This window comes from Artemia franciscana, chromosome 13 (assembly GCF_032884065.1).
Source record: "Artemia franciscana chromosome 13, ASM3288406v1, whole genome shotgun sequence".
Lineage (NCBI taxonomy): Eukaryota > Metazoa > Arthropoda > Branchiopoda > Anostraca > Artemiidae > Artemia > Artemia franciscana.
Window position 1 is genome coordinate 7649110 of NC_088875.1, and position 27096 is coordinate 7676205.

A 27096-nucleotide genomic window follows, 5' to 3' on the forward strand; every position below is an offset into this window, starting at 1 on the left:
TCAGGATAAGTTACGTTTAATTCAATTTGCTGAATTAATCTTAACAATTTTTGTAAAATATTTTTCCTTATTCATTCAGTTCTACAAGTAAGCTAATTTAATCTCATAAGCAACTTAAGAACTTGGGGTCCCAGAGGTGAAAGTACGTTTTCTTTGCTGTTTTGAGTCTAAACTTAAAATTCCAGAAAAGTATCATTTCAATCTTTCAGGATGAAGCTCAATGTCTTGGATTACTCTAAATGATTTTTTCACAAAGCCTCTTCTGTTACTCATTTAGTCTTAAAGTTAAGTAATTTAATCTTATATGTGCGCCTAGCATCTGTGAAATAAAACAAATTTTTCAGGAGTTTCAATATTTCACCTTACTGTCTCTCTCTCTACACGTAACCCAAAATTTTGGCTTTCCTCCGATTATTATTTCTTTACATTCCTAAGAAAGCTAAGAGTCAGTTAACGTGAGAAAATAGGGACGGCGAGGAAATTTTTATTTTCGAGTTTTGGGTCTTTTGCTACGGCAACGTATGCATCTGAATTTCATTTTCCTTTAACTTACAAAAATTACAATTTAATTACTTTTGAGACTGCGTTCTAAATCGTTTCCTAAGACTATCGGATACACTAAAAGCACTCAGGATATTGGGAATCCTGGGAACGCCTTCCGGGAACTAAATTGTATCTCTAAGGGAGTAAATATTGTTGCATGCTTTCATAAGTAATAGAGAATTTACATTTTAATATAAAAAGAAAGTCTATGTTTCAAGGAAGTAAAAATTGATACATGTATAGCGCCTCATTACTCGTTTTTCCTTTGTTATTTGTTAGAGGGCTCTTTCAATAGTATTTTGCGTTATAGAAATGAATATATTTTTGGCAATATAGTACAAAAAGCCTGGAATAAAAAAAAAACAACATTGAAACACTATATAAACAGACTCTGTTATTTGAAAATTTATGTTTGATTGAAAGCTACCCACCGGAATGGTTTGTTTCGTTTCAAAGTGGTTCACTTGTCAATAAATTCGTTCTAAATTTCATCCAGTTTAAATGTTAGTTAAAGAATAAAAGAATTGATGCAGGAGAAATCTAGATTTTTGTTTGGTCTGCGGAGCCCTAGAAACCAATTTGAACGGGGGCCCTAGCATCAAATTCCACCAGGTTTCTAGCATCCAATTTCACCTTCAAGGCGTTTTTTAAAACATTTTTTTTCGAGGCGTTTTTCTCAGGACATTTCAAGACGTTTTTAAGACATTTTTCTTTAAGACGTTTTCGTTCAAGATTTTTTAGTTCTAACGAAATAGGTATTGTTTATCTGTGTTAAGGATGATGTAATCTCGCGTGACATGCTAGACTTCAGGGGCCCGTGGAGAACTCCGTATGTTACTGAAGAGGGCACACACGTGGGTGCTATGTCATGACGGCGCACACGCATGTTTTATGTAATGGCAGCGTAAATTTCACTGTAACGTAATGGCAGCAAACACGTAGGATGTTACGTAATGACTGCGCACACGTGGGATGCTACGTAATGCACACGTTGGACGTTACATAATAATTTAAGAGTTCATTTTCTGTCAATGCATTTTTTTTCTTTTTTTCTCAGGGAACCTTTATGATCCAAAGATTTTTGTCTCCGTTAAGATTCGAAAGAGGTTTCCTCTCAACAGAATGGAGCGATAGACAGCTGAACCAAGAAACCCTTTCTAATATTATTATTTGGGGAATACTTTCTAACAGAAACGTCTCGATGAATCTATGGATTACATGTTCCATATGTGTTCAATAATTGACTTGTAATCATTCCCCATTGGGTCCCCATTGGAATTGGTTTTTAGTCCCCCCATTAGAATTGAGTGCTACGGCCCCCAGTGAAATTGGATGCTAGGGCCCCGGTTTAATTGGTTTCTAGGGGCCCCGGTTTCAAAGGGTTGGTAGGTGCCCAGTGGAATTGCTTGCTAAGGCCCGATGTCTTGAAGGTCCCCCAGCAGCTGGCCCTGAAGGTTTTTTCCTGACCCTTGTAGGTTTTTCAAGAATCAAAGAAAAACGCTCTCTATTATGTAACCTCCAACTTGCATAAATGAGCAAACTCTATTACCTAACAATAACCTGCATCTCTTAGAAAATTGATAGCACCTGCGTCTTAAAGAGGTTTCTAAGAAAAAAAATTACAAAATATCCACGCCTACTCACTATTTCGGAAAACCCTAGCCAAAGGACATGCAAATTATAATTTAAGGCTTGAAGTTTCCTCAGTTGCTATGGAGATTTTAAGCAAATTTTTTAATAATTCTTAAGATTCAAGGTTTTTGCCTTACTCCTTATTTCCACAGATTTTCAAAGAGGCTGATTAACCTTCTTTTTCTTATGTGAGTTCAAGCAATACACAAGTCTGGAACGGAAAAATCCCAAAATCAATTAATGATTGAAAAAAAAACTTGTCATTATCAATACATTATGAAAAACGTTATCATACAAAATAATTAAACGATTGATTTACTGGTCAATTCTAAGAATAATATCAAGAAGAAGGCTAAAATTAAATGATTACAAAAAATTAGACAATAAATCATACGGAAAAGTTGTCTTTTCAGTGTGGCCTTGCTTGTTACCACATTACCAATTGCCAAAGATGTTTTCCAGCCAACTAGTTAAATTTTTTGAGGTTTTTACTTATTTCTTTAAGTCTGAAATTTCTGATTGTGTGAAAATCCTGTCTTATAATAATAATAAAAGACATTTATACGAGCATAATTGTCGTAATATTAGAACAATAAATTGTAGTGAAATAAAATATAGTATGGAATCATATTTTAATGCATCCCCTCCCTCCCCATTTAATTATTTTCATATACAGAATTTCAGCACATAAAAGCTTCGAAATATATTCTAAAATCCTTTGGTGTTGGGGAAATTGGTCAAATTTTATGGGATATAGACCCCATCTAAGTGTTGAAGAATATTTGTCTTGGGTTTTCTGCTAAACAGCTTACCAAAGGTGTTTTCAAGTCAGCTTATTAGACAGTTTAAATTTCTTACTCCTTTCTTGAATTCTAAAACTTATGCTTATGTATGTACATACGCTTATGTATTTATTCTTATGCATGTCTAATTATGTATAATCATGTATATTACACATGTATAGTTATGTATAATTATGTATATATAACTTATACTTAAAAATATGTAAATGTATGTAAAATGTAAATGTATGCTTATGTGTGCATAAAAAATATTTCCAAAAAAAGCCATCGAGCCATACGAAAAAAAAACAGAAAAAAACGGAACAAACAATAAGAAAAACACAAATAATTAAAGAAAAAATAATTAAAGAAATATGTGAAGATCCATTCTTATTAACAATCAGGAAAGACAATGGTTATATTACACAAAGAGATTTTAATTAAAAATTTAACAAAAAAAAGTGTGGTGTGGGATTTCTGTTTATTTTATTCGCTCTAATTTATTTATTTCTTACATTTGGACTCTCAGAACATTTCGAATGGGTTAGAAGAGAGCATCCAACTTGTTAGATTCAAGAAATGTTCTTTTTCAGAAATGTTCTAACCTCTCCGGTTTCAAGAAAACATCTAAGAAGAGATTATGTCGTGGATAATTTAGATATGCTGTAGTTTAATGATTCCAAAGACAAATTAGTCTGCTTGGTAAAATTATCCCAGAACAGGAAACGAATATAGAGGGAATCGATAGTTCAAAGACTCACCTCAAATTTGAACTAAATACATATAAATGCTTGAGTAAAATCTTTAACTGTGTATGTTAGTTGCAAGTACTGAATCATAAGCTTGAGTGTTTTCTTTTTGTACCTGTAGATGATTAAATAAAAAAACAAGTTTTTTTTTAACTGAAAGTAAAAAGCGACATTAAAGCTTAAAACGAACAGAAATTACTCCGTATATGAAAGGGACTGTTCTCTCCTCAACGCCCCGCTCTTTACGCTAAAATTTGACTCTTTCTCTCAACTCTACTTTTTAAAACAGTAAAAAACTTTAGCGTAAAGAGTGGAGCGTTGAGGAAGGAACAGCCCCTTTAATATGCGGATTAATATCTGTTTGTTTTAAGTTTTAGTGTCACTCCTTACTTTCGGTAAAAAAAAAATTTTTTTTTTATTATATTTCTGAACGTTTTTCAACTAATTCATGTGGCTCTCTGCACATGAACAATTAAAACGAAATGTGCATATTAATTTGTTTTTTTTGGGCTAAATGACTTTCTCATAGTTTTGATCGGAAAATTCTGAGAAAAAAAGGAGCGGGGGAGTAATCCTAGTTATTTAAAAATGCAACTAGAACTTTTAATTTTTTAAGAACGATTTTATTAGTAAAAATATACGTAACTTACGAAATAACTTACGTAACAAACTTCTATACTCGTATGTTTTTATTACGCATATGAGGGGGTTCACCCCCTCGTCAATACCATCTCTTTACATTTAAGCTTAAGTTTTGTCCCAATTTCTTAAGAATTACGATTGAATCACAAAGGTCTTAGAATAAATAATTGAAATTGATAAAATTTCTTTAGACTAAAGAGCAAGATATTAGGTGAACCCCTCATGTGCGTAATAACTTCGGTTTTTGTTTTAAGTCTTAGTGCTGTTCCTTACTTTCAGTTGAAAAAAAATTTCATATTAATTTTTTCATTATTTTTTTAAAAATGCTTAGAAATTCTGCTTCTCCTTCGTGGAAATTTTCTTCCCAATGAAAAATTCCTCCATGGAAATTTCCCCCCGCGAAAACCCCTCCCCCTACCAAACATCCTCCTGAAAGTGTCTGTACACTTCCCAATAACCATTACAATATGTGAACGCTGGTCAAAGTTTGTAACTTACAGCCCCTCTCACGGCGACTTTGGGGGAGTAGGTTGTCCCCAAAGACTTAGTTATCAGGTTTTTCGACTATGCAGAATAAAATGGCTATCTTAGAATTTTGATCTGGTGAATTTGGGAAAAACATGAGCGTGGGAGGGGGCCTTGGTGCCCTCCGATTTTTTGGTCACTTAAAAAGGGAACTAGAACTTTTAATTTCCGTTAGAATGAGCCCTCTTGTGACATTCTAGGACCACTGGGTCTATGCAATCATTCCTAAAAAAAAACATGAATCGGTGATCTGTCTTGCGGGAAAAAATACAAAATTCCACATTTTCAAACAGTTCGTGGTAACGAACTGTAGTAAGGAGCGACCTGGCTCAATAGTAAACAAAACTCTAAAAACCGGAATTTTGATGCTAAAATATACATAAAATGAATCAGATTTTCATGCTGATTTTAAATAAATAAGTTTCATCAAATTTAGTCTTTGTCATCAAAAGTTACGAGCCTGAAAAAATGTGCCTTATTTTAGAAAATAGGGGATAACACCCCCTAAAAGTCACAGAATCATAATGGTCCATGTAACTTTTGATATATAGGTGTAAACTTAATGAATCTTATATATTTAAAACCAGCATTAAAATGAGCTTCTTTTGATGTAACTATTGTTAGAAAAATTCGTTTTTTTAGAGTTTCGGTTACTATTGATCCGGGTCGCTCCTTACTACAGTTCTTAGTTAATCGGCTTCCGCGGGGTTTAACCGCGTACAGGGGTGGATTCAGGGGAGGGGCGTGGGTGGCAATCGCCCCCTAGATGGGATGTAATTTTTTTTAATATCAAAAGTTACGAGCCTGAAAAATGTGCCTTATTTTAGAAAATAGGGGAAAACACCCCCTAAAAGTCACAGAATTTTAACTAAATCACACCATCGCATTCGCCGTATCAGAGAACCCTTTAGCAAAATTTTCAAGCTCCTATCTACAAAATTGTGGAATTTCGTATTTTTTGCCAGAAGACAAATCACGGGTGCGTGTTTATTTGTTTGTTAGTTTTTTGTCTTTTTTCCCCAGGGGTCATCGTATCGACCAAGTGGTCCTAGAATGTCGCAAGAGGGCTCGTTATAACGGAAATGAAAAGTTCTTGTGCCCTTTTTAAGTGACCAAAAAAATTAGAGGGCACCTAGGCCCCCTCCCATGCTCGTTTTTTCTCCAAAGTCAACAGATCAAAATTTTGAGATAGCCATTTTGTTCCGCATAGTCAAAAACAGTAATAACTATGTCTTTGGGAATGACTTACTCCCCCACAGTCCCTGGGGGAGGGGCTCCAAGTTACAAACTTAAACCAGTGTTTACATATAATAATGGTTATTGGGAAGTGTACAGTCGTTTCCGTGGGATTTTATTTTGGTTTTGGGGGTGGGGTTGAGGGGAGGGGGCTATGTGGGAGGATCTTTCCTTGGAGAAATATTTCATGGGGGAACAGAAATTCAATGAAAAGGGCGCAGGATTTTTTATGAAAAACAATGATTAAAATCTATAAATCTATAAAATCAGTATAAAAAAACAATGAAAAAATAAACATGGAAAAGTTTTTTCAATTGAAAGTAAAGAGTAGCATTGAAACTTAAAACGAACAGAGATTATTACGCATATGAGGGGCTCTAAAAATACTTTAGCATAAAGAGCGAGGTATTTAGGAGGAGATAAATACCTTGCTCTTTATGCTAAAGTATTTTTAGCAATTTCAACAATTTATTCTCCGGTCTTTCTGATTCAGGGGTTATTCTTAAAGAATTGGGACAAAACTTACGATTTAGTGTAAAGAATGAGGTATTAACGAGGGTACAAACCCCCTCATATACATAATAAAAATTAAAGAATATAAAAGTTTGTTACGTAAGTTAATTCTTAAGTTACGGATAATTTTTACTAATAAAAAAATTCGTTAAAAATTAAAATTTATAGTCGCCTTTTTATGTAACCGAAAAATTGCATGGCAGCTAGGCCTCCTTCCCCATCCCTTATTTCTCAAAATCGTCTGATCTAAACTAAGAGAAAGCCATTTAGCCAAAAAAGGAATTAATATGCAAATTTCATTTTAATAATTTATGTGTAGAGAGCCAAAATCAAACATGCATTAATTCAAAAACGTTCAGAAATTACATAAAAAAACTACTTTTTTTTAACTGAAAGTAAGAAGCGACATTAAAACTTAAAACGAACAGAAATTACTCTGTATATGAAATGGGTTGTCCCCTCCGCAATCCCTCGCTCTTTACGCTAAAGTTTGACTTGACTCTTTGCCACAATTCTGCTTTTAAAAACAATTAAAAGCTTTAGCGTAAAGAGCGAGGGATTGCGGAGGGGACTACCCATTTCACATGCTGAGTAATTTCTGTTCGTTTTAAGTTTCAATGTCGCTCCTTACTTTCAGTTAAAAAAAATAGTTTTTTTTTATGTAATTGTAGATAGGAGCTTGAAATTTCTACTGTAAGGTTCTCTGATACACTAAATCTGATGGTGGGATTTTCGTTAGGATTTTATGACTTTTAAAGGGTATTTCCCCCCATTTTCTAAAATGAGGCAAATTTTCTCAGGCATGTAACTTTTGATATATAGGTGTAAACTTAATGAAACTTATATGTTTAAAACCAGCATTAAATGCGATTCTTTTGATATAACTATTGTTAGAAAAATTCCTTTTTTTAGAGTTTCGGTTACTATTGATCCGGGTCACTCCTTACTACAGTCCTCAGTTAATCGGCTTCCGCGGGGTTTAACCGCGAAGAGGGGCGGATCCAGGGGAGGGGCGAGGGGGGCGATCGCCCCCCTAGATGGGATGTAATTTTTTTACTGCACTTACGGAAGTCTGCATTAACGCATGTTCTAACTACTGTAACTAGACTATAAAACCTTTTTACATTACTTTCATTCCATAGCTTTCCCACTATCAAGCTAGCCTCGATTATTTTTTTGTCACCTCATAGCATAGCAACAGTTCACCCGGTAAATTTTAGCTAATTCTCGCCTCCCTGTTCGATGTAAACATTGGAAGTGGGTGGCGTTTAGCAACACAACCGGACCTGAAGTGTCAAAACAAACATTTCGTTCCAGTGTATAATGAAATTTGAATGTGCATGTGTCACGAGGATTTTCGTCGTTTAATCGATATTGATGTCGGGAAAACGCGGACAAAAGACGCTTGACAGCTTTGTCATTTCAAAGTCTCGCAGAATAGATAGCGTAACAGTAACTGCAAGTAGCTCTTTAATTAGTTCTGTTGGAAATGGCGAACACGGGCAAATTCCTAACACTTTGCAATCTTCTGTTAACCCCGTTAGCGTTCAGAGTGATCATCCAACAACACCCCCACCCCCTACCTTGTTTCCGGAAAACGATATTGGGATCCACATCGGTACAATACATGCCATTGACGACCGAATAAAGTACGAGCTTCTGGAGAGGCCATGGAAACTCCCAATTGGATGCCATATGCCGTATGCTGTTCATTTAAAGTGGGGGAATGACGAAAAAAAGGTATTTGAACGATTCTCATTTGCAGAGTTTCCACTGGCTTGTTTATTCTGCTGCCCAGAAAGGCCTTTTTTGCAGATACTGCCCTCTTTTTGTAAATGGGGCTGGCGGGGGTTCAAACGGACAGGTTCCCCTACAAAGCTGGTCACAAAGCCTGTCACAAAATCTGCTAAGTTACTGGGAGAAGATGGAAACCTGACAGTACCTGATACTTCCCAATACCATCATTACGCAGTAGAGGCTGAAAAGTCATGTCTAAGAGCCTACCATTCTCCGCACGAATCTGTAAATAATCACGTCAACGAACAGCGAATGAAGCAAGTAACAGAAAACCGAGAGAGGCTTAAGCCGATTCTGGAATCAATCATATTTCTAGGAGGGTAGAATATTCCACTGAGGGGCCATCGGGATGATGGCAGCTTAAACTTGGATGACATGCCGCTTTCCAACGAAGGAAACTTCCAAGAACTACTACGTTATCGTGCTGAAAGTGGCGACAGTAAATTAAAGGAACAACTGAAAACATCAGTAAAAAATGCTACCTACATCAGCAAAACAACTCAAAACCAATTGATTGAGTGTTGTGCGAAAGAAGTTATAGGTATCATTCTAGAAAGAGTAAAGTCAGCAAGGTATTACAGCATCATTCTCGATGAGACAACAGATATGTCACATTCTTTGCAACTTAGTTTAGCTCTCTGCTATGCCTTCGATAACCACAAACGCGAGGACTTCATAGATTTCGTTGGCGTTCATCATGCCACCTTTGAACCTTCCACTGCAGACACAGAGCCGACTGTCAACGGAAAAGTGATTGGCCAGCTATTTCTAAGCCTTTTAGAAGAAATGGGTTTGAATTTACTTGACTGTGTTGGAACTGCTACGGATGGGTGTGCAATGATGGTATCAAATAACTGTGGTGCTGTACTTGAAATTCAGAAAAAATCTAAAAATGCGTCTCGTTGTCCCTGCTTTAACCACGCCCTAGACCTTTCTTTGTCAAAAAGGTCAGCTGTTTCAAGCATCAGAAATGCCATAGGCACTATAAAAGAAGTTGTTGCATTTTTTAATGCATCTGCGAAGAGAAATTACGTCTTGAACAAAGTTCTAAAAGCTCAGCTCGGGGGAATCGGCGAGACGAGGTGGATCGAGTGACACGAGTCGCTTATGCAGTTTGTGTCCGAACTTCCAAAAATCATCTAGTCTTTGGAACACATTAGTCACTGGAGTGAATCAGTGACCTCTCCGAAGGCAAAGACGCTTGTCACAGCGTTACATAGTGCGGAATTCATGGTTTCCCTTCAGTGTCTACACAGTATTTGCGCTCTGACCTTGCCTCTTAGTCGGCTATTCCAGAAGAAGACTTTAGACTTGGGCGCTGCCGATTGCCACGTTTCTGATCTTTTAGATGTTCTAGCGAAGCGACGGGAAACGTATGACGAAGAGTTCGCAGTAGTATTCGAGCAAGTAAAAGAATTGTCAGACAAAATCCAATTGGGTGTTGAAGTTCCAAAGATTACACAAAGACAGGTTCATCGAAATAATCCTCCTCATTCTACGCCTGAAGAATATTATCGACGTGTTGTTATTATACCTATGCTCGACTCAGTCATAAGTGACTTAAAGAGCCGATTCTCAAGAGACAGGCTGAGCTCTTTCCAGTTAACCGTACTGCTGCAATCAAATATTGTGAATTGTACTGATTATTTGCTGCAATCTTCCGTCAAAGCGATCTCTAGCATGTACGGTCAACTTCTTGGCTTAACCGTGCCGTCTACCAGGGCAACACTTATTTTGGCAGAGGTGCATGTGTGGAGAAGTAGATGGCGTCGGGTTAAGAGAGAAGGAAGTATTTTTCCTTTTTCAGTGGAAGAAACTGCCAAGGAATGTGACAGAAACCTAAATCCTTATGTCAGCTCACTTCTTGATATTTTTATATCTCTTCCAGCGACCGTGGCATCTGCCGAGCCGCTGCGCAAACTGAAAACCTGGCTCAGAGGACAGATGGGGCAAACTAGACTTAGTGGTTTGGCCCTCCTTAATGGGCACCGCGGCATCGATATCAGCATTGACAGAGCAATCGACAGGTTTGTGAACAGTGGAGCCAGGAAGCTTGAATTTTGCTTGTAAACACTTGTCAGTTGATCAAGTATAGTTTTTGTAATCGTTATTGTAATATATGAAAACCACATTTTCGTTAAACAAGAGACCGCCAGGGAAACTTAAAATGTGAAAAGTAAGGTCAGCCTTGTGGCCTACAAAAAGGACACTACCCCCACTTTTTTCGGTAAGAATCGCCCCCCCCCCTAGAAGGAAAGGCTGGATCCACCCCTGACTGCGAAAATTGAACATATGCACTGTTTCTCAACTATTTAAATCTAACTTGTCAAACAGTTCGTGGTAACAAACTGTAGTAAGGAGCGACCGAGCGACCCGGCTTAATAGTAACCAAAACTCTATAAAAAGGAATTTTGATATCAATAGCTACATCAAAAGAATTGCATTTTAATGCTGATTTTAGATATATAAGTTTCATCAAGTTTAGTCTTACCCATCAAAAGTTGGGGAAACACCCCCTAAAAGTCATAAAATCTTAACGAAAATCACACCATCAGATTCAGCGTATCAGAGAACCTACAGCTCCTTATCTACAAAAATGTGGAATTTTGTATTTTTTGGCAGAAGGTAGATCACGGATGCGTGTTTATGTGTTTGTTTGTTTTTTGTTTTGTTTTTTTCCCAGGGGTGATCGTGTCGACCAAGTGGTCATAAAATATTGCGAAAGGGCTCATTCTGACGGAAATGAAAAGTTCTAGCACCCTTTTTAGGTGATCAAAAAATTGGAGGGCACCTAGGCCCCCTCCCACGCTAATTATTTTCCCAAAGTCAATGGATCAAAATTCTGAGGTAACCATTTTATTCAGCGTAGTCGAAAAACCTTATAACTACGTCTTTGGGGACGACTTACTCCCCCACAGTCCCCGTGGTAGGGGCTACAAGTTACAAACTTTGACCAGTGCTTACATATAGTAATGGTTATTTGGAAGTGTACAGACATTTCAGGAGGATTTTTTCGTTGGGGGGAAGGTTTGAGAAGAGGGGGGTATTGGGGGAACTTTTCATCGAGGAGTATGTCATGGGGGAAGAAAATTTCCATGAAGAGAGCGCAAGATTTTCTAGTATTGTTTAAGAAAAAAACAATGAAAAAATAAATCTGAAAAGTTTTTTTTTTCAATTGGAAGTAAGGAGCAGCATTAAAATTTAAAACGAACAGAAATTATTACGCATATGAGGGGCTCACCTCCTCCTAGGACTCCCTCTTTACGCTAAAGTATTTTTAGTAATTTCAACTATTTATTCTACGGCTTTTTTGATTCAGGGGTCATTCTTAATGAATTGGGACAAAATTTAAGCTTTAGTGTAAAAAGCGAGGTACTGACGAGGGGGTGAAGCCCCTCATATACGTAATAAAAACATGAGAATACAAAAGTTCGTTACGTAAGCTAATTTATAAGTTATGTATATAAGGGGCTGCTTCCTCATCAACGCCCCGCTCTTTAGGCTAAAATTTACTGTTTTAAAAAGAAGAGTTGAGAGAAAGAGTCTAACTTTAGCGTAAAGAGCGGGGCGTTGATGAGGAAGCAGCCCCTTTCATATACGATATAGTTTCTGTTCGTTTTAAGTTTTAATGTTGCTGTTTACTTTCAGTTAAAAAAACTTGTTTTTTTATTTATTCATACAAGGCTCAATATCAGTTGCTATTTGTGCCGACAAAACCTGTTCAGGGAGAAAAGGTCGGCTCATTAAATCATCCAGTATAGACGTAGCGAGAGTAAATGAAATCTCGAACCAAAACAAATCTCTCTCTCTCTCTAAAAAAAAAGAAAAAAAAAGCAAGAAAGAAAAAATACACATAAAAGCATTGAAAAAGAAAAGTTGAAAATACAAGCAAAAACATTAAAACAAAATAAAAAAATGCAAAAAACACTAATCATAACATATAAGACTAAATAAAGCCGGTAATAGAACGAATCTTCTTGACTGTTGACCCTGCACTAGGCTTTTCCAAAATCTCACTCTGATCTGACCAAACATTTCGTTGACCTTACTTGTCTTTCGCTGCATTCAAAATGTCCCGGCGATGTTTAGTTTGAGACTCCGATACAAAAACACCAGTTGAAGCAAGTTTAGCTTTTGCTTTAAACACTCTACGGGCTATATCTTTGCCAGAACATTTAACGACGATCGGAGCAACTCTAATAGAACTTTCTTCATGCTGTGTAGTCGGATTATTCAATCGGAGACGGTATACATTAATCAAATCAAAAGATGAGAGGTCGGTCACAGACATTTTGCTATTTATAATGCGATATATTGTCGTACGAGTGTCTACACCAGGCAACTGCTTTACCCCATGAAATACAAGACTATCAAGTAAGGACTCTTGATCATAATCATCAAGCTTGTTTTCTATTCTACTAATCCTCTCCTCCAAATTTTCAATTTGAGTTCTCAGACTACTTATAGTCTCCTCAATTTTTGCAAACTTTGGATTAAACTCGAGCGTGACTGAATCATAAACCTGGCTGACTATCAGTTCAGTAGCCTCTTTCAGTGATCTTGGGTCTTTTAACTTTTCAGTCACTTTCTTTGTAATATTTTCCAGCAGATCACTTCTTGTCTTCTCCAGTTGGGCTTCAGTTGCAACTAATTTGTCATAAATTGGGGTGATGCTTGAATAAACTGAGTTAGACCCTAATTTATCACTTGCTTTCAGGGCTAAAAAAGTCATAGAAAGAGTTTCATAAATTTCAGGGGTATTATCAAGTTCCACAATTGTTTTTTTTAACAGCAGGCGTGGATGAATCTATCGTTTAAGGGCCGTGCACTTTCCCAAAGAGGGCCCACAATTTGCCAATTCCACAGTAAATAATCCTCCAAAAAATTTCAGTCTCAATTTGCAAAACTTATTACAGTAATTACAAGTTACTCCGTAACAGCACATTTAATTCAAAGCAGTAGCTACCTCAGATCATGAACAATGTAAAAAGATAATCCGATTAGTTTATATGTTGTAACCTTGAATACTAGTTCAGTGTTGAAGTTCAGTTCAGTTAGTTCAGTTCTAGAGTACTAGTAGTGAAAACTAATAGTCAAACAGTTCGTTACCACGAACTGTTTGACTATTAACGGCTGAGGAATATTCTTCTGAAAATGTTTGAAATGTACCCTAAGCAAAATACGCCTTCTTTCCGAGCCGGTATTTCTCAACCTCGACCGTTAAAAATCAAAAAAATGTTAAGAAAAAGTGGTTGTAGCATATATCATAGGTTTTCCATATTTGTCACCGTTATTCATCAGGTTTAATTCGAGCTTATTATTGCTCAATTTTTTTTTCAAAGAATGTCCAGGATCCCTTTTGGTCGAGCCCTAGGGTTTCTAAGGTGTTGTCAATGGTCAAGAGTGGGAGAAGGAAAAACTTGTCTTTACACTACCTAGCTATTGTTTATGTTATTTGGCTAGCATGCTTGAAACACAAAATTCTACGCATCGCTCCCCTGCCTATATTCTGCAATCACGTTTTCAGGTTTTTGTACAAGTTCATAAAAAAAAAAAAACAATTTTTTTTATTGGATTTCAAATGAGCAGCATTGAAGCTCCAGACGAGCAAAAATTACTCCGTAGGCTATATGAGGGGATGTTCCACACTCTTTACGCTAAAGTTGGAATTTAGTGCAAACTTTTACTTTTTATGCAGATTTATATACATTTGAAAGTTGTTCGACTTCTTTTATTCCTCCTAAAACATAGGTGAAATATTATTCTTCAATATTTCCCACTGTGAATTATTCTGTTTACTCCTGTTATAGTAGTAGTAGTAGTATTAATTTATTAACCAAAACAAATAACACAGACAAAATCAATCGGTAGCACACCAAAAGCGTTGCTTGCGAGGGTGTGTTACTAACAAAAAAGAACAAAAAATAGAAGAGAAAAAAACACACACAAAAAAAAAAAACAATGAGTTAATCTAAAATTAGCAGAAAGGTGAAACCGCAGTATAGCAGTAAGGTGTTTTCGTATCCACCCAGCCAATCACAACTTCATGTGCTTATGGTGTCTCTGTCTTCTTTTGAAGTTGCAAACAAAAAGACTGAAGTCTTCCTTGACAGATTTTGATGGTATTTCAAATTTGACAGATAATGACAGATTTTGATGGTATTTTATTGAATTTGAGCTGTTGATGTAGCGTCTTCAGTTATTTTCAATTCGCCTATTGTATCTGACAACTTTTTGTGATCCACTGTGACTTCTAGTGTGCTCTTCTATTGTGACTTGTGTTCTACTGTGGCTAAAAAAGCGAATCTATCCTTGATCTGATATTGGATGCAGCCATATCCACCAAATTATGTCCTCTATTTTTCAGGAACCACCTTGTAATAAATATTACATTCACTTTTTTGCGCTTGACAATTTTTGCTAAGTTCTTTTAGCTTTTAAATTCCTTATTCTCTAATGGTTATAATATTTCATTGTTTTCGTAGTGAAGTATTGGTACTCGTATTCATTTCTTATAATTAGCTTTAATAGTTCTATTTGTGATCAACATATCCCTTTTCGGAAGGGAATTTGACAAGGAGGAGTTTTGTCTCCTAGTTAATTTAGAATAGCAATTTTTGGATACCTATTTTTGTTGTTTATGTTTAGCTCCAATTTATTTTTACGGTTTAGCCAACTCTTCACACTAAGTATACGCTAATGATCTTTTAGTCATAGATATACCTAAGCATAGTCTTTCAAATAATCCTTATAATTGCTTATTCTGTAATAGTTATAATATTTCATCATTTTCATAGTGAAGTATTGATACTTCACTATGTTTTGAGATGCACACCATCGAGGGCCCAAACTGAGTCGAGAGTCAATTGTGTATTCTAACGTCAAAAATTGTACAAGACCCAATAAAAATGCTGAAAAATACTGATAACCCCTCTTCCCCCTTTCTCCCAAAAACCTTATAAGCCCCGAAGGTATAACCTCCAAGCATTACCTTCAGGATCCGAAGGGTAGTGTCGGCCTTAGAGGCATTGTTGTATGATTTTAGGACTTATAAATAAAATGGTTATATCAAAAGTTCAATTGGATGCATTAGGGGAAAAGAGGGCGTGGGGGGGGGGGGCTAGTTTTCCTTCGATAATGGAGTAACTTAGTAAAGTGAAGCATGTACATGTATTTGCCTGAACCTAAATGTAGGTATGTGCATCTACCGCTCCTTCTGTTTCTTCATCTTCGTCCTCTGCCCTTCTTTATAAAAGTTTGTGTCTCTTCTGTCTTATCTTTTCAGTGTTTTGGAATTAAAATTCCTAATAATTTTCGCTCTTTCCATTCACGGCTAGTTTCTGACTCCAGGTTGAAGATTAGGATTAGCTACTTAAAGATTGTTGCTAATCGAGGGAAAAATAACCATAAACCTAAAAATTATTTTGTTGTTGTGATCATCAAGTTAACAGAGAGAGTGAGTTTACATTGTTTTTTTTTTGCAAATCATTTTTCTCTCTCTCTCTCTCTCTCTCTCTCTCTTTCTCTCTCTCTCTCTCCCTCTCTCTCTTTCATACTCTATTTTTCACGCTATTGCAATAGTGGATTAGAAATCCACTTATAAGAAAATAAGAAATGTTATTGACACTACCTTTTGGGTTCTTATACATGTTGAATTTCATTGGATAATTTCATCAAGATTGCACCCATTTTTGCTGGAGTTTATTTGTTTTTCTAAAACTACATAATTTTTCATCCGATAAGAGCTTTTAATAAACAGTTTTAGACATAATAAATTTTATATTTTTAGAGTCAGCATAAATAATAGTTATTACTGTTGGATATCGTTAGTTGGATATCGTTGGACATCGTTAGTTGGTTACTATTGGATAGTTGGATATTGTTGGATATCGTTATCGATATAGTTATTAAGGTTCTGGTTTATAGCAAAAGAGAGCTATTACTCTTTCCTTAACTCGCATTTTTACACTCAAGCTTATTCAAACAGTTCGTGGTAACGAACTGTAGGATGGAGCGACCTGGCTCTATAGTAACCGAAACTCTAAAAAACGGAATTTTTATAACAATGGTTACATCAAAAGAATCGAATTTTAATGATGATTTTAAATATATAAATTTCTTTGAATTTAGACTTACCTATCAAAAGTTACGAACCTGAGAAAATTTGCCTTATTTTAGAAAATAGGGGAAAAAACACCTTAAAAGTCATAGAATCTTAACGATATTCACACCGTCAGATTCAGAGTAACAGAAAACCCTACAGTAGATGTTTCAAGCTCTTATCTGCAAAAATGTGGAATTTTGCATTTTTTGCCACAAGACAAATCACGGATGCGTGTTTATTTCTTTGTGTTTTTTTGTTGTTGTTTTTTCCCCAGTGGTAATCGTATTGATCCAGTGGTCCTAGAATGTCGTGTGAGGGCTCATTCTAACGGGAATTAAAAGTTCTAGTGCCCATTTTAAGTGACCCAAAAAATTGGAGGGCATCTAGGCCCCCTTCCACGCTCATTTTTTGCCAAAGTCACCGGATAAAAATTCTGAGATAGCCATTTTATTCAGCATAGTCGAAACACCTAATAAATATGTTTTTGTAATGCCTCACCCCCCCACAGTCTCTGTGGGAGGGGCTGCAAGTTACAAACTTTGACCAGTATTTACATATAGTAATGGTTTTTAGGAATGTACATACGCTTTCAGGGGGAATTCTTTGGTTGGGGGGAGGAGTTGACGGAGGGTGCTATGCGAGGGGGAACTTTCCATGGAGGAATTTTTCATTGGGGAAGAAAATTTCTATGAAGAGGGCGCAGGATTCATTAATTTTCGCAATTCATTAATTCGCAATTTCATTAAATTCAACTATTTATTCTACGGCCTTTGTGATTCAGGGGGTCATTCTTAAGGAAATGGGACAAAATTTAAACTTTAGTGTAAAGAGCGAGGTATTAACGAGGAGATGAACCCCCTCATATACGTAATAAAAACATACCAATATAGAAGTTCATTACAAAAGTTAATTCGTAAGTTACGCATATTTTTACTTTTAAAAACGCTCGTAAAACATTAAAATTTCTAGTTGCCTTTTTAAATAACCAAAAAATGGAGGGTATTTCATTTTTTAAGGCGTTTTTTTCTTTCAATGAGTTTTTCCTCTTAACTTCTCAGGAAACCTTTATAATCTAAAGAATTTTCTCCCCTTATTGTCCCCTATGTTATAAGAATGATGGCCATTTTAAACCCTTTAAATGGCTTTTTAAATCAGTTTTATTTGAATAAGGATTATTTTTCTGTGTTAGCAAGAAGTAGGTATAGGTTAACGGTGGTAGGGCATCCAACTTTACCTATAGCTAGATGAACAGCACGTTAACAATTTTTTTTCCTGGCGGGAATAATGAAGACAATAAATTTTATCCAAAAATTCCCCTAAGTACCTATAGATTCACTAAACATTAAGATTTTTGGGGCGAGACCCCTGAGGCCCTACAATGTGTACGTACCTGAGTTGGAGCATGGTAAATAAGACAGGGCAACTATTTTATATAAGCTTTTTTTTATTTTTCGAGTACCGTCGAGCACTACTATCTCACATTCAGACACACACTCAGTGGAAGAGAGAGGGATCTGTTGGCATATTCTTCAAGTTCCTTTTGTGATTTCATGCTTTATCATAGATTCTACCATACATGCCTATCTATATTATATTATGTGATGCTGTTTATACTTTCGTTTTCTAATAATAACTTTGAATAATTTATTTCATTTCAGGTTTTGCATCTTCTTTTTCTTTGAGCATCTGAAATGGAAGCAATCCCTTTGGAAGAAGCAGATACTGAAGAAGGTTAGTACTTTAATTTTAAACAAAAGTTTGTCTTTATTGACAGTTTAAATAAGTATAACTAGCAATTGACGAATAGCCTAACCTATTATAATAAATCTTAACTTCAAACTATTTCAATTGCTTATTTTCTTTTTCAACGGCTGATCCCATTCTGTAAAAACATTTTTTTGTGCTAGGGCACTTTGTATCGAAGGATTTATCGTAGAAACTATGAAAGGGGCTCATTCGATTGAAAATTGCAACGTCTAAGGCCCTTTTAGTAGCGATGCGATTCCAGTTTCTGGAAGCCTCATAGGGAGTGTACTACTGGAGCTACTAGTCTCTCAAGATGTTATTACGCGCTAGTGCGTCTTGCGCAATACAATAATACATCTGTAACAGTATAGTATACCTGTATGTTACGTAATAGGGTGTGTTTACCTTTGCATGTTACATCAAAGGGTTTGTTTACTTTGGTTGTTACGTAATAGGCCTTGTTAGAGTCCATCAGTCAAGTGGGGAGTCCTTGGTTGTAACTGAAGATAGCGCGTACGTGGGAAGTTACGTGCGTATGTTACGCAATAAGATACTATTTAACTATGTTAAGGATGATACATTCTCACATTACATGTTAGAGGTTAGAGCCCATGGCTCAAGTGGAGAGTCCCAGTTTTAACTGAAGATAGCGCGCACGTGGGATGCTACGTACGTACACCTGTGTGTTACATAATAAAATATTGTTTACCTAAACTAAAAATGACATGTTCCCACATCCCATGTTATAGGTCAGGGTCCCGTGGGGAGTCTTTGGCTGTAACTGTGGAGGACACACAGGTGAGCGTGTTACGTAAAGACAATGCATACGTGAGATGTTACTTAACGCTTTAAGAGAAGTTTTTCCTCGATATTTTATTTTTCTTCTTTTTTTCTCAGGGAACCTTTGTAGCCCAAATTTTTTTTCCCGTATTAAAATTTGAAAGAGCTTTTCTCTCAATAGATTGGAGCACTAGACACCTTGAACGAGAAGCAATTAATATTATATTGATTCAGCAAGTACCTTCTACTTGATAACCTTAATTACCTTATCCTTGTCCCGCATTCTAGAACAATTAAATGGATCACGTATTTTCCTAGGTTTGCAATAATTGACATGCAGGGGGATAATTAATCACAAGAAGTTTATTACATTTGATTGGCACCTGCTTGCCAAGTAATACTTTAGAGGTTACTATCAGATAACACTGGGGATTGTTCCTACCGCATTTCTTAGTAATAGTATCTTTTACTCTATGGAAGTTTGAATGCACTATCAGATATGAAATATAGGCGGTGTATCATTATGACTAGAATATGGTGCACTTTCATACCTGATCGAAAGTCTTTCTTTTCCTCTTAACTAAACAGAATTTTACACTTATATTAGAGGTAATGTTTAATGAACACACCTAATGCTTAAATTGTATTAGTGATATATATATCGAATTTGTCTCTTAGGACAAGAGATTTAAACGACATAGGCTTTTGTATATACAAATTTTAAACAAAAAACACTGTAAAGCCATTAAATCGCAAAAAAGCGATTAAACATCAACAAACGGGAAAGCAAAACTTGAAAAAACCTGATATAGGATAAAATATAAGCAAAATCAAGCGTGAATTCAAAGAAGGCGGGGGCCATTGCAACCAATTCCAGAGGGGTTGATATTAAAGGTAAATTTAAGACATTTTTACTGAAGATCTTAATGAAAATGCCTCATTCCTAATGCCTTATCAAGCACACATGCCTGTCATAATGTATTAATTTAAATCTTAATATTTTCAAATCACATTTCTAAAGAGCCGTAAATATTACGTTTTATGCAGGAACAGCCTCATTACTTACAATACTTTCTGGAAGCCTCTGGAAGTAATAATAGGAAACAAACATCAAGTTTACAATACGCTTTCTCACTATCAGATTTCAGTCCCCCTCAAAAAACTCTTTTTTCACCTCTCCTGGAGGTTTTAGTCAAAATTCCACACATTGGAATAATATTCTCCTTCGTATTTTATAAAATCTTGTTAGAGGAAAAATTAACCCACAGTAAGATATTTTTTGAGAGCTTTAAATTAAAATATCCCGTTTCTTTGACTGAGTGATAGATTTCAGCCCCTTCTCTGTTGAAAAATTTTTTTTCAACAGAGAAGGGGCTTTTAACAATTCTTTTAACACATCTCAGCTCAATTTTTCCATGACTACTGTTTCTAGCTTGGAAGTTCAAACATTTCCATCAAATACGTCAACTCCAAGACAAATCATTGTTTTTTTTTTGTTGTTTTCACATAGTTTCCATATATTTTCCAGATAAAACATACCTGTGTTGGCCTCAGGTGGTACGGTGCTGTGGTGAGTTGTCAGTAGTACTAGTATTTTTGTAGTTTTCGCAAACCATTCATACTTTAACTTAATTTTTTTTTAGATATTTTCATTATAAACCGTTTCTGTGTCAGCCTTGATTGACTTGGTGCTGCGGTGAGTTATTAGTAGCAGAAGTACAAGTCATCCATACTATACCTTAAACATTTCATATTTTCTTCATAAAAAGTACATGTGTTGACCTCAGGTGGTTTAGTGTTGCTGTGAATTATTACTTGTATTAGCATTTTTTGAAAACCGTTCATTCTATACATTAAAGAATTTCATATGTTTTTTTTAATAAACCATACTTGTATCAACCTCAATTCACATCGTGCTGTGACGAGCTGTTAGTGATAGTAGTATTTTTTTTTGCATGCCGTTCATAATACACGTGTCTTTGTAATGGAGTCTTTTACTTTATTGGGTCTTGAATGTGCTGGCAGATATGAAATAAAAGTGAGAGTATCCTTATGGTTAGAATATGGTGCACCTTCATATATGATCCAAATTCCATCTTTTCCTTTTCCCTACACAGAATTTTTGACTTATATTAGAGGCAATAATGAACGAATAAATATATGTATGTAGGCCACAAGATTCTTAAATTGAATTAGTGAGATGTATTGAAATTTTATCCTGGGATAATAACTCTAAACACAGAGACTTTTGTACATACAAACTTTATTAACAAAAAAACATTATAAAACCAAGAAATCACAGAAAAAGTAATCAAAACTCAACCAACGCAAAAAACGTAAAACACCCGAAATAGGATAAAATATAAGCAAAAACAAGGGTGATTTCAAGAAAGGCGTGGGCCAGAGTAATCGAGTCCATAAGGCTGTTATTACTGGTTAAATTTCAGCCATATTAGAAAATATTTCCGGGAGGTCTTACTCAAAATGCTTCGTTTCTATTGCTTTATTAAGGGCACCTTCCTGTTAAATTGTATTAATTTAAATCTTGATATTTTCTAAATCACATTTCGCAGGAGCCGTAAGTATTATGCCTTATGCATGAGAAGCATCATTACTTACAATAGTAATAATAGAAAATAAATGTCAGCTTTACAAACTTTTTCTAGCTATTAGATTTCAGTCCCCCTCCGTTGAATAAAATTCTTTTGACACGTTTCCCAGAGGTTTATTGAAAACATTTCGTTTTTTTGAGCCAATGCTATGCATTCCTGGTTGACAACCGCACATTTGAATAATATTCTTCTTCATACTTCGAAAAATGTTGGAGGTAAATTTAACATAGATTAAGAGATTTTTTGAGAACTTTTAATGAAAATGTTCCTTTTCTTTTTGATTGAGTGTTAAATTCCAGCCCTTCATCCGTTAAAAAAATCTTTTAACATCTCCCAGCTTTCTTTGCCAATGACTACAGTTTTTAGCTTGCAAATTCAAACATTTCCATAAAATACGTCAATTTCAAGACAAATCATTGGTTCTTTCATCAGTTTCATATAGTTTTCACATATTTTCTGGATTAAAAGTACCTGTGCTTACCTCATGTGGGTTGGTGCAACGGTGAGATGTTAGTAGTACTAGTATTTTTGTATATTTTGCAAACCATTTATATTATAATTCATACTATAACTTTGAAATTTTCAGATATTTTCATAATAATCCATATCTGTGTCAACCTCAAGTGACTTGGTCTGTGTCGAGCTGTTAGTAGAAAATAGCGACAAAGACCACACTGCCTTTCCATAACAAACAAATACAAAGTAGAAACAATAGGGAAAATCTTTTCAAGACTGTAAAAATCAATTCTGTGAATATTTCGGCCCTATGTCCAGGGGCCATCTTCAGCACAACACGAGAACGAGAGATAAAATATGTATGTATAAATAAACCTATATTACATTGTGAGAATTAAAACCAGTAATGTTTCTTAAAGACTTTTTTTTAAAAACAGCCCTAGCATCCTTACTTCAACGAAGTTCAACCAGGACTGACAAAACAAAATGAAGTGAGAATTCAAGACAGTGGAAATCAGATCTGTGAATATTTCGGCCCTATGTACAAGGGCCGTCTTCAGCACAATACAAGAACGGGAGAGAAAATATGTATATATAAATAAACTTACATTAAATTGTGAGAATTGAAACAAATAATGTTTTTTTTAAAAACAGCCATAGCATTCTTACTTCAACGAAGTTCAACCAGGACTGACAAAATAAAAGACAGATATAATTAATAAAACCTTATAAAACCATGAAATCACAGGAAAAGCTTTTGAAACTCAACAAAAGGAAAAACAAAACATGAAAACACATGATATAGGATAAAATATACGCAAAAATAAATTTGAATTCAAGCAAGGCGGGGGCCATAGCATCCAAGTCCAGGGGGGTTGTAAACCAAAGTTAGGTTAAGCCTTATTAAGAAATATCTCCGGAAGGTCTGAATGAAAATGCTTTTTTTCAGTTTCTTTATTAAGCACACCTACATATTACAATGTATTAATTGAATTAAGCTGAGAGATGTTAAAAGAATTTTTTACTGAAGGAGGATGAAATCTGATGCTTATTTATAGAAACTTTTCATTAAAAGCTCTAAAAAATATCTGTTAATGTGGGTTATATTTACCGCTAACGAGATTATGCGAAATTTGAGAAAGAATACTATTCAAATTTGTGCTTGTCAACCAGGAATTCATAGTCTTGGTTTAATGAAACGATGCATTTTCATTAAAATGAGAACATACAAGGAAAGCCTTGTATGTTCCAACTTCATACCCCAAGTTGTTCCTAATATATTACTGATATGCCCATTTAAGAACATGGTTGCACACTGTGTATTTTCATTTAGTTCAACTTCCCTCTCAATATTCACTGAAACTTTCACTTTCATACCCTTCACCTTAGCGGTAGTTGTAGTCACAGAAGTGGTAGTAGGAGTATTAGTAGTAGTGGTAAAAGTAGTAGCATCAGCAATATTATTAACATTTGTGGCAGCAATAGGAACGCACATAATGCCATTTGGTCAGTATAACATCTCTTTCATCATGCCCTGGAAGTTTCAACTTAGGACTCTGATTCGTTCCTGTTACGCCCTTAGGACAACCTGTATGCACGTAATGTGTTTATATTTAGTTCATTAATTCAACTTCCCCTTCACTATTTCCTGAAATTTTGCCTTAATACCATTAGCCTTAAAAGTAGGCAAAGTTAAAGCAGTAGTTGTAGTAGCAGCAGTAGTAGTGGTAGAAGTAGTAGTAGTAATAGGGTGCACGTATTGAATTTTCATGAATTGATCATTTCCCCATTACTCACTGAGAGATCCAGCTTAATACCCTGAGTAGTTTTTGCGCCCTTTTGACAACCTGCATGTAGAGAGTGTTTTGATTTAGTTCAACTTTCTCTTAAATTTATCCTAAAGCATTGACCTTTACACCCTTAGGCGTAGTTGTAGTATGAGTCATAATAATTGTAGTATGAGTGGTAGTTACATTAGCAGTAGTAATAACATTAGTAGCAGTAGTAGTATGTCAATATTGCCTTTTGGTCAGTTGAACATCCCCATCATCATGCACTGGAGGCTTCAACTTAATACGCTAATTTGTTCCTAAGATATTGCTGATGTGCACTTTTGACGACCGGGATGCACACACTCTATTTTCATTTAGCTCAACACTCTTCTCAATACTCCCCGAAAGCGGCACCTGAATGACCTTGATCTTTATGAACGCAAAAGGTAAAATATGCCCAACACTATAAGTAAACAATGGGTGAATCTTATAGTTTACCTCCCTTCACCAAGGGCCTTGAGACATAATTTTTGGACCTTTGAACTATGGTAAACAAGATGACTATCTCAAAATTTTTCGGATGTCTTTTGTACAAAAGATTCTTGGGAGAAGGCTGGTTGCTCTCAAATCACTTTTGACTCTTAAAAGAACACCACCATGCTTAGGTAGCACTATTGCCCTGCCTCTGACTGGTGAAATCTGTAGAAGAATTGAAAAGAAAATTGGGGATTAGAGATGGTTTATAATTGATGGGCAGCACCTATTCACAAGCTATTTTTGACAAAATTGTCTGTGGTTACAAAAAAGAAATTTTACAAAGTAAGCTCCTCAAATGCTGTCAGAAGAACATAAAACAGGCGAACGGGAAACATATTGACTTTTCTCAGCAACTATCAATGGATGGCTATGAGCTTTTTAACCTCATTCTTACCAGGGATGAGACTTAGAATCCACACATAACTCTAGAAACAAAGTCCCAATCAATAGAATGACAGTACTCACATCCCCCCAAAATAACCAAAAAAGCGAAACAAATTTTGAGTACCAAAAACGTTATGACTATGGTGCTTAGGGGTCTTCCACGCTAAATACTTCCAAAAGGTGGGACACAGTAAAATGTTGCACTGAATTTGTCACGTGATCTAAAACAAAAGATGCGAACTACTCGCTCAGCTTGTATTAAAAAAAAAGACTCGCATCTGCGGTTTAATTGAGAAGCCTTTGAGCATACACCTTGCAGTCCAGACTTAGCCATGGTGACTTGCCCTTATTTTCCAAGTAGAAAACTTTTTTGGTGTAAACTGCTATGGTGGACAAGTATAACGCTATGAAAAGTGCTTAAATTTTAATGAAGAATATGTAGATAAGTAACCTAAGCATCAAGTAAGTAAAAAAATTGTACTTTTTATATCAGTTAGTTAAGTTTCCACACAAAGGCGTTCTTTATTTCACAGACAACCCTCCTTTATTTGCTAACTTCCGCCAATTAGTCTATTATATTTCCAATCTGGCTGCTTGATTTTCAACAGTCTACCCGGCAATAACTTTTTCTATATTATATTAATGGCAGATGAAAAATTCGGTTGCCAAATTGGAATTCTTTACGACAAATCAGTTAAAATTAGCTCATCCTGGTATGATAGCCACATGAAGAGTCTTTGGACTGAAAAATGTTGCTTTTAAGTTGAATCGCGATAAATAATAGAAGATTTAGTAAGGATTTGATATTTTCTTTCGTAATCTTTACTTTTATGTGAAGATAATACAAGCTAAATACAACTTGTACCTCTTCTTTTTGATTTTCTTATTTCTGAGGATTTATCTTGCACTGCAGGTGGTTGAAAGAGATGTTTGATGCAATAATCGTTTTTTCCTTCAAGCTTTGGTTGGCTGTATGAAATGTTTCCTCAGTCCGCGTCACATTTGTTTTTTTTTATTTTATCCAGCCAGCGGGGTCTTAGAACTTCTTTACTTGGTTTTAAGTGGAAGTAAAGGGAGGAACATTTACATTGTAACTCCGCCTTGAGAGTGCTCGTGTCCTAATTATATGCGTACCGACTCTACCAAAATATGCTGGGTTATATTTCATCTAGCCTTGTAACTACAAAGCAGGCTGAAAAAAAATTGTATTCCGTCTATTTTGATTTTGGACACACTGCGTGCATACTGGTTCCTTGAATAGCATGAGTTCTTTACACCACGAACGGTTCCATTTCGTGGGAGTAAAGGGAGACAAATTCAGTATCCCTATGAGAGTCCTCATGTTTTAATTAAATGCGTCCCCACTGAATCAAACTATGCTGGGTAATTTTTATCTAGCCTTGTAACTACAAAGTAGACTGAAAAAATTGTATCTGGTTTATATTGATTTTGGACACACTGCGTGTGTGCCGGTTCCATAAATTTTATTTTATCGAGTTCTCTTGTCTTTTTAATCCCTGTTTTAATTTGTGTAGTGGTTTGTCTTAATTAAGACTTATGGTAATTGAAATCTTTCATTTTTGGGTAATATCACGCGAGTCTGAGGAGCTTGTGGTTAAACGAATTTCCACGTAATATCTATATTCCAGATTTCAAACGAAGCAAAAGGCACCTTGTTCTGCTCAAGATGATCAAGACTATCATGAATAAGAGGGATAGCACTAATAACGATAAAATAAAACACTTTTCTTATCTGAGCACTCGTCTTTTTGAGCACTCGATATGAGGATGAAACTTGCAATGAAGGTTTTTTTCGGGGGGGGGGGGGGGGGTATTGAACTAAATCAAACACACTCTGTGAAGGCAGTTTGTTAAAACGGCGCATAACCAATATCCCGAGAATTGTCTTAGGTATTAAGTCAAAACTTTCAAAAGCATGTTAGGGGGGACGGTCAACCAACCAAAAGACACAATGTGCATACTACTACCACCACTATTAGTACAGCTGGTACCTCTACTAGGACTGCTATTAGTAGTACTACTGAAGCTACGGCTCATACAGTGGGGAGAATCTTCAACTAAATCAAAACACAATATGTCGCTTCAGGCTATTAAAAGGGCGTAACAGCTATATCCCAGGAACAGTTTAGAGTATTAAGTTGAAACTGTCAGGGCATGCTAAGGAGGGATGTTGAAACAACCAAGAGGTTCTATATACTACTGCTGCTACTTCTACTGTTAATACTACAACTAAGGCCAAGGGTATTAAGGAGCAATTTTCAGAAA

General features: G+C 35.7%; 3 protein-coding genes across 6 annotated transcripts in view; all 3 read left to right on the plus strand.

The window, feature by feature from the left end:
• Positions 1–27096, plus strand: part of LOC136034471 (3',5'-cyclic-AMP phosphodiesterase-like) — a 387364-nt gene that overhangs the window by 24156 nt on the left and 336112 nt on the right. For all 4 annotated transcript variants that reach the window (XM_065715671.1, XM_065715672.1, XM_065715670.1 and 1 more), the window contains exon 2: positions 18182–18254. In XM_065715671.1, coding sequence (XP_065571743.1) covers positions 18215–18254 — 40 coding nt within the window. In that variant the 5' untranslated portion in view covers positions 18182–18214. The remainder of the gene's footprint in view (positions 1–18181; positions 18255–27096) is intronic.
• LOC136035069 (52 kDa repressor of the inhibitor of the protein kinase-like) lies at positions 8795–9514 on the plus strand. The gene has a single exon (XM_065716664.1). The coding sequence runs from the start codon at positions 8795–8797 to the stop codon at positions 9512–9514; it is 720 nt and encodes a 239-aa protein (XP_065572736.1).
• Positions 9650–10489, plus strand: LOC136035070 (52 kDa repressor of the inhibitor of the protein kinase-like). Its single transcript, XM_065716665.1, has one exon. It carries the CDS (start codon positions 9650–9652, stop codon positions 10487–10489), a length of 840 nt encoding a protein of 279 aa, XP_065572737.1.